Raw genomic sequence first — 17,753 nt, 5'->3', positions numbered from 1 at the left:
AGGTTTAATGACATACCAGAAATATAATATACATCTTATAGTGACATCATAAAGACTTTTCTGGATTATTTACTCTTGACAAAATTTATATTGTATCTTTGTCAGCTGCTTGTATTGAATTAAGTTCCTTAAATACTTCGTAATCAATAAGAATTTCCTTCATATAGGTTACATGCAGTTGCACCGTTATCAACCAGGATGCGGAGAACAGTTAAAATATGCTCTTTCTCACAACTATTCACGGCGAGAACTCGATTGTTTTCCATTTATTGCGAGCGATAAAGTTGCGATGAGGGTAGAGCATTTACAATCTCTCGCGAGCATAAGCATTGAACGAAAAACTCAAATGGTAAAAAAATCTTGGCTGCAAGCGTCGTCGATTCGATCTATCGCGAACGTTCGCTTTTTGAGAACGCAAAATGAGCGCATGCGAGAAGATGGTATTTTAAATCGTTCGCAATCGATTAAGAAACACATTATTTTATGTTGGACATTCATTCCCTGTGTGTGTACACATTTTTTATTATAAACAGATAGGGTAAGCGTACCAGTAGTCGGCACTTTTAGGATTTTCGGTATGACATGTTCCAACAGTCGGCATACCAATTTTTTTGTAAGAATAATTAATAAAAATAATAAATTAATTCATTAAAATATAATATTTTTGTGTAGTTAAACTGTGCTTTTCTTAAGAATATGGATTGTTGAGGACCTTCACAGACAAGAATTTAATTTGTATTAGAATAAATCATCTTTTCTTGGCGAAATTGTACATAAAGATAGATGACAATATATTTGAAGTATACAATATACATTTAGTTATAATAGTGTCATTTATTTGGGCTTTAAAATAAAAAGTGCCGACTACTGGGACATGCCGAACTTAGGCACACTTACCCTATAACGTTTTATTATGAAGCTGTTTACAATATTGAATTTTCTATTGTTATTTCATTCTATTGCCTTTCAGTGGATTGTAATTATGGTCCCTTCTAACATGCAATAAGCTTTTTTCCAAACGCCCAAGTCCAATGACATACACAAGGTAGTAAGGGAAAATAGAAGATGGTAGAACCGGTGTGAACACATCACATGATTATTTACATTTCATTATAAAATATCTTTTCACTTCAAGTATTGTAAAATATAAAACGATAGATAAAAAAGTGTAATTTATAGTAAAAACTGAATAAAAAATAAATCAAATGACATCAAGTCAAAGAAACTAATAAAAAAATAAATAAAAACGTGTAGACCAGACATTACATTTAAGGACTATTATTACATTACATTGTCTTTCTACGCGTACTTGATGATTTTTTTTTTCTTTAGATGACAGATTTTTCCTGTATCACAGTATTTTTACATGTATTACTATAGACAAAACACAATTGTTTACTGCGGGTACGCACAAATCAAATGATTTCAATCACCTACGCAACGTGCGATCGTTGTTGTGTGCTCCCCCTCGTATGTAATGTGAGAGCGAAAATTCATTTGGCGAAGTTAGTTTGATAAAGAATTTATCGATCGTATTTTTAATCGTTCGCTTGCGAATTTTTGTTCACCCTGTTATCAACCCACCAATCACTGACAGATATGCCCAAATTAACTTTATTTGACAACGAATAAAGATCAACATTGGAGTGTGGAGTATCCGAATATTTTTATTATCTATCCACTTTCTGCATCTATAATCCAATGTTCATTTTTACAGTAGTGACAAATTATCTCTCTTACATCTTGTAAAATTCTTCGGCTTAACTCTAGTTCAGTTAAAACCCTTCGATTTTTTCGAAAAATTTTCCAGAGGTAGGTATTTTTACCCTGCTCCCGGCAATCTATTTTTTTTTTGGGGGGACGGACGTGGGACCCCAGATTTTTGACCCGAAAGTCCGGGATCAAGACCCCGGCTGGACCCGATATTGACAATATGGGTATCGATTGAAAGCTTGTGAAAATACCTATCCAACAAGTGGTCACATGATGGGGATGTTACGGTTCGGAAGTTATAGTCAAATTATCGATTTTTTGGGTCCATTATGGGTTACAACAAAAAAAAATGTGTCAAATTTAGAAAAGTTTGGTTCGCGTTAGCCGGTGTAGGACATACCCAGAGAAGAAAATCTCAAGCCCCGGCCGAAGGCCGGCTACTTACAAAAGGTTTCCAATTTAGAAAACTTTGGTTCGCGTTAGTCCGTGTGGGACATACCCAGAGGAGAAAATCTCAAGCCCCCACCATATGGTGGTTAGGGTAACTCCCACGATAACACCAAAGCAGGTACTGCAACGAAAGCATATGAGGTAAGGGTAAGCGTTTCAGATGACATTCGCATCATCACCCATCGTAAACTGTGGAGGTACATCCTCGGTGGGAAGAGCTCTTATACGACGTATTACTCTTCGTCTCGCCCTATCACTCTCGGGGTGCTCCACAAATTGGCGGTTAAAATGGTCAGCGCACCTCTTCTGATCAGTCACAGTTACGTCGTTAAGTGCGACTGCTGTACTATCATCCTTTTTCCCAGGGTTCGAATGTGACTTGGCCGTTACCCACAGTATACTCAAATCGGTTCCAATGTTGCAACAATTCAGATGGTCTAGCCACTTTTTCCGCTTATGCTCCTGTACCAACCGGTTGACTTCCACTGTCAGTTCACTGACTCTGGGATCAGTAGGGTTAGTACGTCGGAGCTCATCACGCTCATTCGCTAATCCCGCTGCCTCTGCTGGGAAATTTTGTCTTACTTCGGGTATTAGACCAGCAGGTATATAGCGAGCGGCTGCAGCTTTGATGATGTCCCGGAAAATCCTTTCAGCTACCCGAACATCAGAAGGATTGGGCCGTTCTCTGAAGCGAAGGTTGGTGAACTCTCTGAACTCGGGTCAGTGCCCTTTCCCATGGTTAAGGAAAGTGCGGCGTTCAGAGGTTATGAAATCGGGCGATCTGCTGATGGAGACGATAATCGGGATATGGTCTGAGCAAAGAGAAATAACGGGTTGCCAAGTCACGTCATTTATCAGACCGGGTGACACAATGGTTAAATCTGGCGTACTGTGACACTCCTCTTATTCGGGTGGGGGCAAAATCGTTTACCGTGCAAAATGTGGAGCAGTCAATCTGCTCCATCCCCTCTGGTCATTAATTAGGACGCTGATCCCCTCTGGTCATTACTTAGGACGGAATGCCACAACTCATGGTGGGCATTGAAATCCCCTAGTACCAGGCGGTTATTGCCTTCCAAAAGTGGGCTTATATTAGGCAAATAACGCGGTTCACAGCTATTAACCGGCGGGATATACACATTAAACACTTCTACCTCGGCAGTTCCACACTTGACTGCTACCCCCATGCTAACAGGAACGCTAATCCCCCACCTCCACTTCTGGTGTGATCTTTCCTCAATACGTTGTAGCTTGAGCTTGGTTTCCTGCACCGCTGCGATCTTAATATTCCCCCGATTCATAAAATCCACTATCTCATCAATTTTACCTCGGAGTCCGTTGCAATTGAATTGCAAGAATGATGCACTGTCCGGAATTGGAACAGAAACATGTGGCGTTAGGTGCTGCCGTAAAGGTTGCTGTTCTGAAGACTGCGGGGGAGTTCCATACTCCGACGACGACTCGGAAGTTGACGACGAGGTCGTGGACTTACTGGGGACTACGTTGATACAGCACGATGCAAAATAGTCCCTATCGCTATAGGAACCGAGACTGATCTACGGTGGATGGTGTTTTGGCAAACCGTACAGAACCATGGTCCGGGGTTTTCCTCAAGCCCGGCACGGACCAAAACAGAAAAATAAACAAACACGAACATATATACACTGGGTTGGCGGCCGCTGGCCTAAACTGGAGTGTTGTTGTTTCAGGTCAATCCGGTGTCGTAGAACCCGCAGCAACTTCAAAGGTGTGTCCGTTCTAATTCACCTCAATCAGGTTCTGCTTCCAAATCCAGCCTCAAGAAAGATGCAACCTGTATGGGTTTGGTCCGCAACGACACTGGCGTTAGTTGAGTAGATTTGGCTGTAAGTGAAATAGGTGCAGCTGAATTTTTCGGGCAGTTCTCTTGTGCTGATTGTGGCAACCGCAATAAATTCAAAATTTGTCAAAAATTTGTGAAATAAAATAGAAAAATGTCCAGAAAACATTTGAAGAATATAGTCCTGCAAGAGCTGCTAACAAAAAAAGTGATATGTAAAAATAGTTCAAATATTAATTCCCCGTCATACATATACAATTTTGGACAGATTCTGTAACAAACAGCTAATTTCATTTAAAAACGATGAGTCTTCTTCTATCGTTTTTTTTTTCTGTCCATTGTTGACAAATTTGTTTTGATTTTTTGTGAAAATTGTCAGATAAATCTTTCCGGACCGAATTCTTAAGGTAATTATGAATAATAAATCTGGAAATCTCGACTGCAATTCAATAGAAGGGTAATATTAGTGGGGGAGACACAGAAGCTGAAATAAGTGAAAAGAAAGCGTCTAAATATCAAGATCACAGGAGGCAGTGACAACTAGGTTGTACAAAATAATTGAAAAATGAAAAATAAATATTTTATACTATTACAAAAATAACCTTAATATAATATTACTTTCATAAGATTATTCTTCAATTACAAGTATAAGCTTAAAAGCAAGTAAGCAACGGCTATTGTCGTGCGGGGCAGACCTACCCTACAGCACTACAATATGTTATGTCCAAATCCATTTTGCAATATTTCGCTTTTTAAATTATGTCACGGAGCACTGCCCAGATATTACCCTTAGCATTTTGACCAATATTTACGCACTCCGTCGTGCTGTTAGTTGTTGTGGTCCATTTTACAGCTAAATTTAATCCAAAGGTCATCCAAAATGCTAGAATTCTACCCTGTTCTTAACTCTCTTCTCAGGCGTGTCGATTGGCTTCAGCCAGAAGTTCTCCTTTTGTGTATTTCGGATACATCTGTAAATAATGTTGGTATTTTTTCACACAAAAGTAGCGATGTCCTAAACTCTAACATCATGCGAGATTTCGTGTCCTTTGGTTGCTATTTGTGACCTTTATAACGACTGCAAAATCAGGAACATTTTTAGTTGTTGGTCCATTTCAACCCCTAAATATATTCCGGGCATCTTTGAAAACAATAGGCCTAGCCCTTCTGAGGATCGGACGATAATTGCAATCTGTATATAAAATACCAACCTGTGTTGTAAGGTGTAAAAAATATTACAAAATATACACCTCAATATTATAAGTCAGAATGAAACAATCACATGCGATAAAAAGGATGAAAAAAAAAAAATTGTCACAAAATACTACAAAATCTATATTATCATTATTGGCATCTTTTTAGGCGATTTTTTTAAATTTTATTCTTTTATACCAAGAGGGCATTCTGAATTAGCCAAATTTGTCAAATTAGGTCCAGCCATTCTTGAGATATAAGCATTCTAGCTAACATCCCCTTCCTTTGTATATACACATTGTATATATTTCGCTATATGTATCCGATATATTTACTATCGGGATCTATAGAATGGTCAGAATTGACCTGTTCGTCTATTTGTGATTTCGCCGGAATTGAAAATATTCGCGGTTTAATCGAAAATTTGACTTTTATTTAACGCAAATGCTATGGACTATTTCACCCACTAAATATTACCCGAGGACCATCAAAATTGTAAGGCTTTTGCCCAGCCCCATGCTGACTTTCGCTTCGATTGGTCTATAATTGCGACCTGTAGAGCAATTGCAAAATCAGGATTTTTTTCAGTTTTCAACCCCTAAATATTATGCGATCATCTCCAAAAGGGTTCTATTCTGACCCTAGCCGCACCTCCATTCTAAATTTCGTGAATATTGAGCCATGATTGCGACCTGTAGAGTGATTACAAATTAACATGGACAGATGGACGGACATACATAGCTAGATCGACTCAGCTCGGCGAGATAGGAAGATCCATATATACTTTCCTATGTGGGAAATCAATATTTCGAGGTGTTACATAATTTTTGGCCCAATCAAACTTATAATACCCCCAACACATAGTGTTGTAGGGTATAATAAGGGTTCAATTTCGATTATTCTATATTTGTTACATAACTATTTTTCAATGTTTTCTCAAGCTTAAGGCTTATCTTCAAATGCTTATTGTAATATTATTTTCAAGCTTTTTTGGTATGTTGGGATATATGGGTTTGAGCTTAGATATGTGTGTAGAAACATTGCTTTTTGGTACCTATTCAAAGAAAATAGCACTGTGCACATTTTGAATAACAAATTGTCGATAGTCATCATCAGGGATTTGAATTGGATTTTAACTCTTCTGTTTTTAAGTTCTCTGATGCAGCTTTTCCATCCTTTCCTTTTTACTCGAATTTTCCAACAGTTGGAAAGGAAAGGATGGAAAAGCTGCATCAGAGAACTTAAAAACAGAAGAGTTAAAATCCAATTCAAATCCCTGATGATGACTATCGAAGATAGTCGAAATATCGGACAAATAAATTAATATATTAAAACACAAATTCGTCTGTTTTTTTAAATTCTGACCTCGAGCCAAACGAAAAACCAGAAGAAAATATATTGATCAGGTCAAAGGTTCCCATTACTAACTCTACATACGTAATTGGAAACTACTCCGGTGAATAAAAACGCTAAAATCATCAAAATACCGCATATTGGGAGGTACCGTTATATGGGGGCTATACGAAAACGTGAACCTGCACAGACAATTTTCTGTCTTAGGCTGTAGTATTCTTTTTGAACTTCAAATACTAAATTTGAAACAATTTCGGAGGATAATGTCGCTAAAATGATCAAAATACCAAATATCGGGAAGTACCGTTATATGGGGGCTATATGAAAACGTGGACCTACATGACCTATTTACGAACTGCCTGCTGGCAAAATAAACATGTGTGCAAAAATTTAGCCCTCTATCTCAATTCGTGATTACATAGCATGATTCGTATCGCTAAATTAAGTGATCGTCTGAGTACGAGGATAGATATTCTCAACGAGATGAACATAAAGCTGTGTGATGCTATTGGGCGCATTCATCAACTTGAGGAAGCTCTTAATGATGTTCCGCAATTGAAAACTGAGATAAAACAACTTAAGAATACGCAAACTGTTGTTTTACTCATGTAAATATGTGTGTAAAAATTTAGCCTTCTATCTCAATTCGTTCGAAAGCGTGATTCGTTTCGTTAAATTAAGTGATCGTCTGAGTACGAGGATAGATATTCTCAACGAGATGAACATAAAACTGTGTGATGCTATTGGGCGCATTCATCAGCTTGAGGACAATCCCACGGTTGCGGGTCCTACGATACCGGATTGACCCGAAACAACAAGATTCCAGTTTCGGCCAGCGGCTGCTAACCCAGTATGTACATGTTTGTGTTTGTTTATTTTTATGCATTGGAAGCAGCATATCCCGGAATGCTTGCTCCGGATTTTATCGGTCCATGCCTGGATTGAGGAAAACCCCGAACCTTGGTTCTGCTCGGTTTGCCCGAACGTCATCCACCACAGATCTGTTTCGGTGCGATGTAATGGATGTAGAGAATGGGTGAACTTTAAGAACTGTTCCGGACTAAGGCGTCTGCGGGACTACAGAGAAAGGGATTATGTTGCGACTTGCTGTAGTAACGAAGTCCCTAGCGAGTCCACTTCTTCGTCGTCCTCATCAGAGACGTCGTCGGAGTATGGCACTCCACCGCAGTCTCCAGAACAGCAACCAACACCGTAGCACTTTACGGTACATGTTGCTGTTCCAACATTGGAACTGATTTGAGTAAGCTGTGGGTAACGGTTAAGTCGCTCTCGAACCCTGGAAAAAAGGATGATAGGACCTCAGTCACTTTTAACGACGTAACTGTGACTAATCCGAAGACGTGCGCGGAGAATTTTAACCGACAATTTGCCGAGCACCCCGAGAGCGATAGAGCGAAGCGAAGTGTACTACGTCGTAACCTCTAGATCTATGGGTGATGTTGCAAATGCCATCCGTAACGCTAAGTCATCCAAAGCGTTGGGCCCGGACGGAATCTCAATGGTAATGTTGAAGCAGCAGAATACGCCGGGAGTCGAGTACTTAACGAAAGTTCTCAATTAGTCGCTAGCCACCCACATAGTACCCGAAACCTGAAAAATGGGCCGGGTGTTCCGCTACTGAAGCCAGGCAAGGATGCCAGTAAAGGCGAATCGTACAAGCTGATTTCGCTTTTGTCGACTGTAGCTAAGTCTCTTGAGGCTTTACTCCTCCCCAGTATTTGAGGAAGCTATACAGTTGCCAACCACCAGCACGGATTCCGTCCACAACATAGTACCACAACAGCATTACACGCCATTTCCACACATATTAATAGAGGACTGAACCAGAACAGGCCGAGTGACAGTCCTGGTAGCCCTTGACCTATCAACTACCCCAAGATTATTGAGGTTACGTTCGACAGCATGTTTAAGTCGTCCGCCCAAGCCACAGCTATCTGCGACAAGATGAAAAGTAGGCACAAGGTCCTCAAGGCGCTAGCCGGCAGCATTTGGAGTGCGGACAAACAAACCTTGTTGACCTCTTCTAAAACGATAGGTCGGTCTGTAGTTAGAGTCATCCCAACCATCATATGGTGGATAAATCTCCCCCACCCAGGCGTATCAGGAAGGACATACATGATCAAGAGAGGGAGGTCCAGCGTTACAAGAGAGAACCTCTAGATCAAGAAGCCTATCAGGCAGGTCTGAGCCCGCACAATACGCTGCACCTCTTTAATTGTACAGCCAAACCTACCCAACTCACTCCAGAACATCTCTGGCTAGAGCCCATTAAAGTAGCCGAATTTCTAAACCTGGAGCTAGAACCAGATTAGCAGAACGCAAACACATGCATGTACTACTGCTACAACAGCAACAACAATCAACTTGAGGAAGCTCTTAATGAAGTTCCTCAATTGAAAGCTGAGATAAAACAACTTAAGAATACGCAATCTGATATTTTACTCCTGAAAGCAGACGTACAGGATCAGCAAGTACAATATCTCTGGCAAGAAAATCTGCCCCTATCCTGTTAGGTTCGGGTCAATGGCGTACTCCATGGAAATGATGAAAATCTACATAAGGTGTTTCAAAATATATACACGTCCACATTCCCGTACCAAAAATCAAATGCATTCAAAGGCTTCAAAATAAAAATACCAACACCAAAAAAAAAAATCGCCTGATGGATTGATTCTTGTCAAAGTTTATGTCGCCTTATTGAAAAAAAAATTGGCAAAGCTATGCTGTGGTAGACGTGTGGAATATTCCTCGTAATTAAAAAACGAAAATGGCATTCCTTTATAAGAGAATGAGTGGATAAACTTTGTCAAATTGTATTAGATCTGAACACATATTAACACGGATATATGAAATCAAATTGTGACATACACGTTTTTTTTTTAATTATTTGCAAATTAAAAAAATTACATTGTGATTGTGAGGCTTGTGTATTGACTCAGTCCGAAGACGCCATAAAAAATAAACAATATATTGACCATCGTTTCTTCCACTGTTTGGGTTTGTGCCGCTAGTCAAAAAACTAATCGACGCGTTCAAAATTGTTGTTATAAGCGCGTTTTGTAGTTATAATTTACTTATGCCGTCGTCCCTTTTTTGAGATCTGGCTTTGAATTTCAATACCAAATTTTGCTGCAACTTGATATTTAAAACATAAAAATGGAAACAACTCTAGTTTAGTAAAAACTCCTCGATTTTTTCGAAATTTTTTCCAGAGGTAGGTATTTTTACCCCGATTATTTTCTTGGGGGACGTACCCGGGGGACGTATCACCAGTTTTTTGACCCGAAAGTCAAAAGCTTATGAAAATAGTCGATAATTTGACTATAACTTCCGAACTATGATCACTTGTTGGATAGGTATTTTCATAAGCTTTCCAACGATACCTATATTGTATATATCGGGATCCGGGTCTAGTCGGGGTCTTGAACCCGGACTTTCCGGGGTCCCGGATCCTTTCTCCAAGAAAAAATTGTTTCCCGGGATCAGGGTAAAAATACCTACCACTGGAAAAAATTGATAATTTTTAACTAAACTAGGGATGAGTTAAAAATTAGTTATTCTTGTGGAGTCTGTGACTTGTGGAAACTGTAAAAAACCAAATGCTTACTATGCAGAAAATGTAGTGTCTGGTATCATGCTGATTGCGAAAAAGTTTCAAAAGCTCTATTCAATATGTTAGACAAAAACTGCAGTATTGCATATACTTGTTCTAATTGTATGGAAAATCCTCCAGCCAACTCTGATAATGCATTTAAGAAGGAAATTCGTGTGCAGTTTTCTTTTCTGAGAGATTCGTTTCGTACACTAGCAAGTGAATTAAAGATGACCAAGCTGAAATGAAAAATAAGTTACGAAAATTCGAGCAGATTTATCTAGAAGCCTGCAGGAAATCAAAGATAATGTTGTTAACTGTAGAGACCTTGTCAAATCCCATGATTTATCTTATAAGAATAAGTTTGTAGAACGTGAATATTCGATCTTGCAGCACAGATTAAACATAGGCGACATTTTTATGTCTGGTTTAATCTTGAAAAGATTGATGATATTGAATTTTTTTAAATCTCACCAGCTAAATATTACATATTACAATTACTATATTCCATTTTTCATTCACGTGGTAATACTGTTCTGAATTGTTTCTTGAAAATTATAATAATGTTTTTATTATTTATGTACTTATCAATTTCTACCTCCCTAACATATGAATATTGTCCACAACTATATGACGTCTAACATCAATTGTGGTCCCATAGCTAATGATAACTTTATAAAGAATCTAAATTCTTCTCTTTCAATGAATTTAAACATTGCGCATATTAACGCTCAAAGCCTGTGACCTTCCAATTCCAATGTCAAACTAGATGAATTTAAGAATATTTTTTGTAACTCCCAAGATAGTGATTATGCAGCACTTGAAAGAAGTGGCATAAATGTGGCTTCACTGAGGTCTCAATCTCTAGATCTACTGACTCAGATCCGCGTCTGGCCAATTCATCGGGAAATTCATTGCCAGATATGTTGCAGTGTCCAGCAACCCAACAGAGCTTGACAACCGACTTAACCTTTACCAGGGCATTCTTGCACTCCAGAACAGCCATAGATTTTATTATAAAAGAATTTAGAGCTTTTAGGGCCGCTTGACTATCGACATATATAGTACCGGTCCACCCCATTCATTGATTCTGTTTTCCAGCAGCTCTATGGCCATTCTGACAGCAAAAATTTCTGCCTGAAAAACGCTACAATCGCTGTTTAGCCTGAAGGATCTTTGGATACTTAAACTTTCACAGTAGACTCCAGCCCCACTTACCCCGTTCCACTTTCCATCTTTGAACAATCAGTATAGACAACTATACCGTTAAAAGTACCACGGGACCAGATATTCCTGTTTGGTATGCGGATGTCGAGTAATTCAAAGCTGTGCCTAGGGAGTATATAGTCACTAGCTATAGCCTGATTACTTACGTTCTCCACATACTTAAGAATGACAGAGTGTCCGAAGGATTGACTCCGCCATTGTCCTAGTTCATTGAGTCGCAGGGCACACCTAGCAGCTGCTAGTTCCTCTACAAATAAGCCTAGCCGCTTTAAATTGAGTAGGGTATCTAGAGCGGATTGTGGCGTGCTCCTGACCGCACCTGTAATTAGTAGTGATGCAACTCTTTGAACTTTATCAATTTTCTTGCTGAAGGTGGTTTTCCTGAAGGAATGGTCGGACGACTGACTCATATATCCTTCGATAATATGGGGTTTAAGCCCCCAACTCTTTCCTGTGGAGTTTTTGCAGGAGTTAAGTGCATTTAAGCCCTTCTTCGCTCGCTCCTCGATATTCCTCTTCCAGCTTAGTTTCTGGTCTAGGATAGTACCGAGATATTTTGCTTCCAAAGAAAGGCTTAGAAATACACCGTCCGCCTCCTTGTAAAGAGTACGAGTTCAGTTTTGGATGGGTTCACGCCTAATCCATTGCAGCGCGCCCATCTGGATAGTTTAACTAGAGCTCCCTGCATAAGATCCGAAACAGTTTGCGGAAATTTCCCAACAATCAGCAGGACCACATCGTCGGCGTAAGCCACGACCTTTGTTCCGCCGTGCTCCAGATCGAGTAAAATACTGTTTATCACCAGAAGCCAAAGCAGTGGTGACAAAACGCCTCCTTGTGGAGTACCCCTAGTGACCGTTTTCCTAACAGAACACTCCCCGACGCTTGAGTTGATGATTCTGCTGCTAAGCATAACATCAATCCAATCAATGAGAAGTGGTGGCACACTAAGTCTTTCGAGAGAACTATGAATTGCCTCAATTGTAACATTAATTAAGGCCCCCTCGATGTCGAGGAAGGCCGCCAACGTGAAGCATGAGCTGTTCAGGTTCTTCTCTATATAACCCACAACGTCGTGTTGCGCTGATTCAACGGATTTGCCTTTCATATAGGCATGCTGAGCAGTGCTTAGCGATGTCAAGGGTATTAGAGATCTGATCTCTATGTCTATTAGTCTCTCTAGCGTTTTCAATAGAAAGGACGAGAGGCTAATAGGCCTGTAGTCTTTTGGAAGTACATGGCTTGGCTTCCCAGCTTTGGGAATGTAAGCGACTGTTACTTCCCCCCACAGTAATGGAATGTGAGAAAGACGCAAACATGCCTTAAAAATCACTTCCAGGAATGGTATTATCACCGTCGACGCATGCTGTAGCATAGCGGGGATAATGCCATCTGGACCCGGTGACTTGAAAGGTTTGAATGAGTTTATGGCCCACAAGATCTTGGGGGCGTTTACAATTCTATCAGTCAGACTTACGTCTTCCGCCCCACGATGCTGACTAGGCCGATTCACCTCTGGCATTAGTGTTGCTGCTGCCCCATTGAGAGTGGTGAGCGTTGGCATCACACACAACGATGAGACCGCCTTTTCCACCCAATTTTGTGACCAGCTCCTCTACCACTTGGCCTGGCGGGTCGGGGTATTCGAAGGGTAGGTACAAGGAGACAAGGAAGATAATTTTGCCCGTCCGAGTCTCCAATCTGACCGCCGTGGCGTCTCGACAGCGCCAGCTGTCCGTACAGAGATTGGGGTTTTGTTTCCCCAATATTGTCAGCACGCGTGACGGGTCCACAGAGGGCGGCGGCACCCATGCTGTCATATCTTCCTGCAGGGGATTTCCTTCAGGGATACAGCAGCAAAGGCACTTCCATCCCCAAGTCCCTGAAGGCCAGCTACTGCGGTCACAAGAAAGTCCTTCGACTCCTCATTTTCGCAGCAGATGACCTTCACTCCCTTGTAAACGGTAGCACTGCCAAACTGTAGCCTAGAAGGATCATCCCCTAGGAAAACCTGCCCCCTCAGACGGTCCTCAATGAGAAGCCACCAACTTTCACTGATTTTGCCTTCCGGCTCAGCTCGGTCGATGACCGCTACACGGAGATTGTCCGGGTATAATTTTTGGGAATATTTCCTCTTCCTTGAATTCTGGCTCGAAGGTTGTGGGTTTGTGGTAGCAGACATAGCCTTAGCAGACTTAGGGTCCACAGAGGCTGTTTGTACCGGTCTTGCCACTGTCTTCTTGCCAGCTACTGGCGTAGAAGACGCAGTTTGCGGAGGGGGAAGTTTGCCCGTTAACGGTTTCTTCGCCTCGGGGTGTGGTTCCTCCGTTGACCGTCCTCTCTTCATCGTTACACGAGAAGAGGGTTTGGCCTCCTTTGGATCCACCGGGGCAGCATTTCCGTTAGGGGCGTCCTTTTGTTCCTCCTTTTCCCTGCGTTAGATAAGGGGGGCTACATTTGATTTCGTTGATGGTGCAACAGCCGAAGCTGTCTTACCATCGTCGGGAGTGGTGTTGCCCTCCACCCCAGCATCGTTAGTTGGCTTGTCCTCAGATGGACTTACCGTCTTGGCGAGGTCTGTAAATAGAGAGGCAAGGTCCTTTTCGAGTGAACATTTTGGCAGTTCCGGGTGGTTCTTTTCGAACTTCCGCACTGCCTTTAGGTTCCTCCTAATCAGGGCCTTTTCCCTCTCCGTAATCTGTAGGGGATCGCGACCGACGAAGCTTCTACAATACCTCACCTTATTTTTTCCCTCCTTCGATCCGGAGTCATCGTGGTTAATAGGAATATCAGTGCCCCCTTCCACGACGCCTTCCTCGACCCGGAGGTTGGCCGCACCGGTAGGTACCGATGGAACCCCTTTCACAGGAGTTGACCTAGCCTTGGCACTAGATTGAGTGTCCCTTTCAGTATTTTGGACTGACTCACCCCTCAAAGATGAGGGTATGACGGTGACGTCGAGCTCCTCATCAGAGAGGGGTGAGTCATTCCCAAAACCACACTCTCCTGGCTGAGCTTCAGAGTGGTCTTCTCTAGAAGGGAGGACAGCTGTTCGCTCTGTCGCTGTATGCTCTCGCATACCACGTCTCGGTAAGTTTGCAGAGTCACGTCCACGCCCGAAGTTAACATCTTGTCCGTGGCCATGTCCTGGGTCGACACCTCCGAAGAGGTGGTTGAATTTTTGTCGGTTTTTGTTGTTTTGTTGTTAATAAGATTCTCCATAAGATATCTGGACAGTGGAGGTGACGAGGTCCGCCATGACCAACTAAGCCTGTTACTCGTCGAGGTGCCCAGGTATCGACGAGGCAACCGTTCTAATACAGTCGGTACCCTGACTGCACACCTTGGAATACTGATGGGCACGATTTACGTAACACCCCAGCAATAGGGAGTCCGTTGCGGTGGACCAGGCCGCCGACTGGATAGTTTAGGGGCACCAGTGTCGCCTCGTCGAGTCCAGGGATCACAGGCACTCGGGTATTTAGTCCGAGACTCTCCCCCTAGAAAACGCTGAGCTGTCCGCGACTGCTTATTTTATTCGCAGCTGTAATCCTTACGTTTTTGCAGATGACATTTTTTTGGTGTTCCAATCGTATTCTTCAATTCTATTCAAATCTATTGTTATCTAACAAGTTGGAAATTAACCCTTCAAAGACTAAAGCTTTATATTTGTATTGAATGTAAATAAATGAAATGAAATTCTTTCATGAAGTCTTTATCAAGATACAAAAAGTTGAACAACAATAAGCTCATGTTAAACTCAATCGGTTTCAACTCAAATTCCCAATATTATGTGAGTGAGAACCTTTCAAACGCCAACTACCAGCACCGTCAAGATGCCATTAATTTATTAATTCTCATATGCGGTGTACAACTTTCGTAGTATTGTATACATCAAGCATCATAAGAGTAATGATCCAATCTGTATCTACAACAAAAAAATATTGACAAATTTCGGAATATGATTGATATTTCTCAATATGCGTCACAAAACTAAACGCGCAAAATTATTTACAAAACTGCGGGAGAAGTAAAAACATCCCTTATCGCTAAATTTCGCCTCAAGTCGAAACCATTGACAAAAATGTTTGTATAATGATGTTTTAACAGACTGTATGGTCTCACACACCACCACAACCTACTCATTTTTCTTCCACTGTCAGCACTCTCACCGATTTGTTCTTTGTTAATAATCGCAACAATATTCTCCTATATGATAAGGTTTCTGCCTCATGTTTTTCTAAGCACGATTTGTTATTTAAACAGTCGTTAGTATTCCAACCATTCAAGTTGACAATTCATTATATGTCACTAATGACGAGACCCTATTGTTTGGGCTCAATTTTTTTTGTTCTTGGACACTCAAAAGCTTTCGATATACTAGATAGCCAAATTCTTTGTTTTAAACTCCGGATATATTTTGGCTTTTCTGCCTTATCGACAAAACTATTTTTTCTTATCTCACTAATCGTTCACAATCAGTATTGTGGTTGACACGCTCTTATACGCCACTTAATATACGTTCCCTTCTTGCTAAAAACCAATCTGGCTCCTAGATTGCTTTATGGTTGTGAACTCATTGCCCATTGTGATGCAATAAGTTTCCGAAAATTAAAAGTAGCTCATAACAGCGCAATACACTATACACAATTTCCATAAATGGTTTAAGTTTCAAAGCCTTTCTTAACATGAAATCTTTACAATGTCTACACTAAATGATCATTAAGAATAAACCTAAATGCCTCTTTCAAAGATTAAAATTTACTTGATCCAACAGAGGAAGGACTATTATACCACTGGGGTGACATAGTCTGGTTTCAGAGTAGCAGTTTTATATCGGTGCCTTACATCTTTGGAATTCTCTTCCACATCTCTCACAGGGTATCAGCAACGCATTTACTGAAATTTACAAGACTTTGTCTTGTTGTGCAGGGTACACAAACTAAATAAATTATTTAAGTTAATATATTCGGGGTTAATACTTATATGTAGTCGAACGATGCCGAGAAGATGCACATGACACCGAACTTGACAACCTTTATGAACTTAAATAAATATTTACCAATTTTAAGAATATCGCTTAACTGATATACCAAACGCCATTTTGATTTGACAATGAAGGTTAGGTTAGGAAGAAGAGGTGAAGATAAGAGATAGAGTTATAGAGTGTGATCTACGGCTGAGGAGTTTGCCGTGTCGCCTTTAGCCACTTGAATCTTCTGGCTAATTGAAGGATTACTATAGGGTGAGTGTTAGAAAAAGAGGACAGATCATGTGTCACTAGTTCTTCCACTAGTCTGTGTCTCACATTAATGAGTGCTGGGCAGTGGCAGAGCAAGTGTTCGACTGTCTCGATTTCTTCATCTTGACAGATCCTACAATAGTCAATGTCGTCACTGTCCCATTTCGAGGTCATAGCCCTCACCTTACAATGACCTGTGATGATACCCACCACAAGTTTTAAGTCAGGTTTTGACAATGACATCAGCGATCTTGTTCTCTTCTCTGAAAGGGTCGGCCAGATTCTTTTGGAGATGTTGCATCCCATTTCGTCCAGCCATTTTTGTTGGATTCTCTCAGAGTAATGTCTGTGAATGACCTGTAGGAAATTGCACAGTGGTGGTTTAACCGAGTTGTCTACTTCAATTGTACTGATTCAGATCCTAGCCTGGCCAATTCGTCTGCAGTCTCGTTACCTGTGATGTTATAATGGCCAGGAACCCAACAAAGCTTGATGGACAACACAGTGTTTTCCAAGGCTTCCCTGCAGTTCAAAACAACCCTAGACTTGATAGTAAGAGAATTTAAGGCCTTTAGTACTGCTTGACTATCGACATATATAGTCATCGGACCGTTGACCTCAGTGCTCCTCGTGACCAGCAGGGCTGTTTCCGTTTTTTGGTGAAAAGGACGAGCTCTGTCTTTGATGGGTTGACGCCTAGTCCATTGCGACGCGCCCACCGTGATAGGGTGACTAGAGCTCCTTACATTAGGTCCGATATTGTTTGCAGGAATTTCCCGGCAATTAATAGGACGACATCATCAGCCTATGCGACTACTTTTGTCCCTGTTACCTCTAGATCTATAAGTATATTGTTAATAACAAAAGCCAGAGTAACGGTGACAATGAATACAACCTATATTACAATAATGGATGGGCGGGCAGAACGTTTTACTGTATGTATTTACATGAGTTTTAGTTTATGCTTATTCTATTATTATCGTCTTCTTTAAACTTGTTACTATTGAATTCAAAAGTCTTAATTTTTGTTATAGATGATGAAGAACGTCTTCGTGAGGAACTGAAGGATTTAATAGACGATAATCCGATCGAGGAGGATGGAACCGAGGGAGAAGATTCCGACACTTCGAATGCCTCAA

At 41.0% G+C, this 17,753-nt stretch overlaps 1 protein-coding gene across 1 annotated transcript in view; it reads left to right on the top strand.

Annotated features, from left to right (window-relative positions):
* Positions 1–17,753, top strand: part of LOC131804355 (transcription elongation factor SPT6-like) — a 144,656-nt gene that overhangs the window by 75,600 nt on the left and 51,303 nt on the right. The window contains exon 3 of the mRNA XM_059127175.1: positions 17,649–17,753. This exon is cut by the window's right edge and continues 101 nt beyond it. Within this exon, the coding sequence (XP_058983158.1) occupies positions 17,649–17,753 (105 nt within the window). The remainder of the gene's footprint in view (positions 1–17,648) is intronic.

This window comes from Musca domestica, unplaced genomic scaffold, assembly GCF_030504385.1.
Source record: "Musca domestica strain aabys unplaced genomic scaffold, Musca_domestica.polishedcontigs.V.1.1 43, whole genome shotgun sequence".
NCBI classification, from domain to species: Eukaryota; Metazoa; Arthropoda; class Insecta; order Diptera; family Muscidae; genus Musca; species Musca domestica.
The sequence above is the reverse complement of the archived record's forward strand: the minus strand, read 5'-3'. Positions and strand labels throughout refer to the sequence as shown.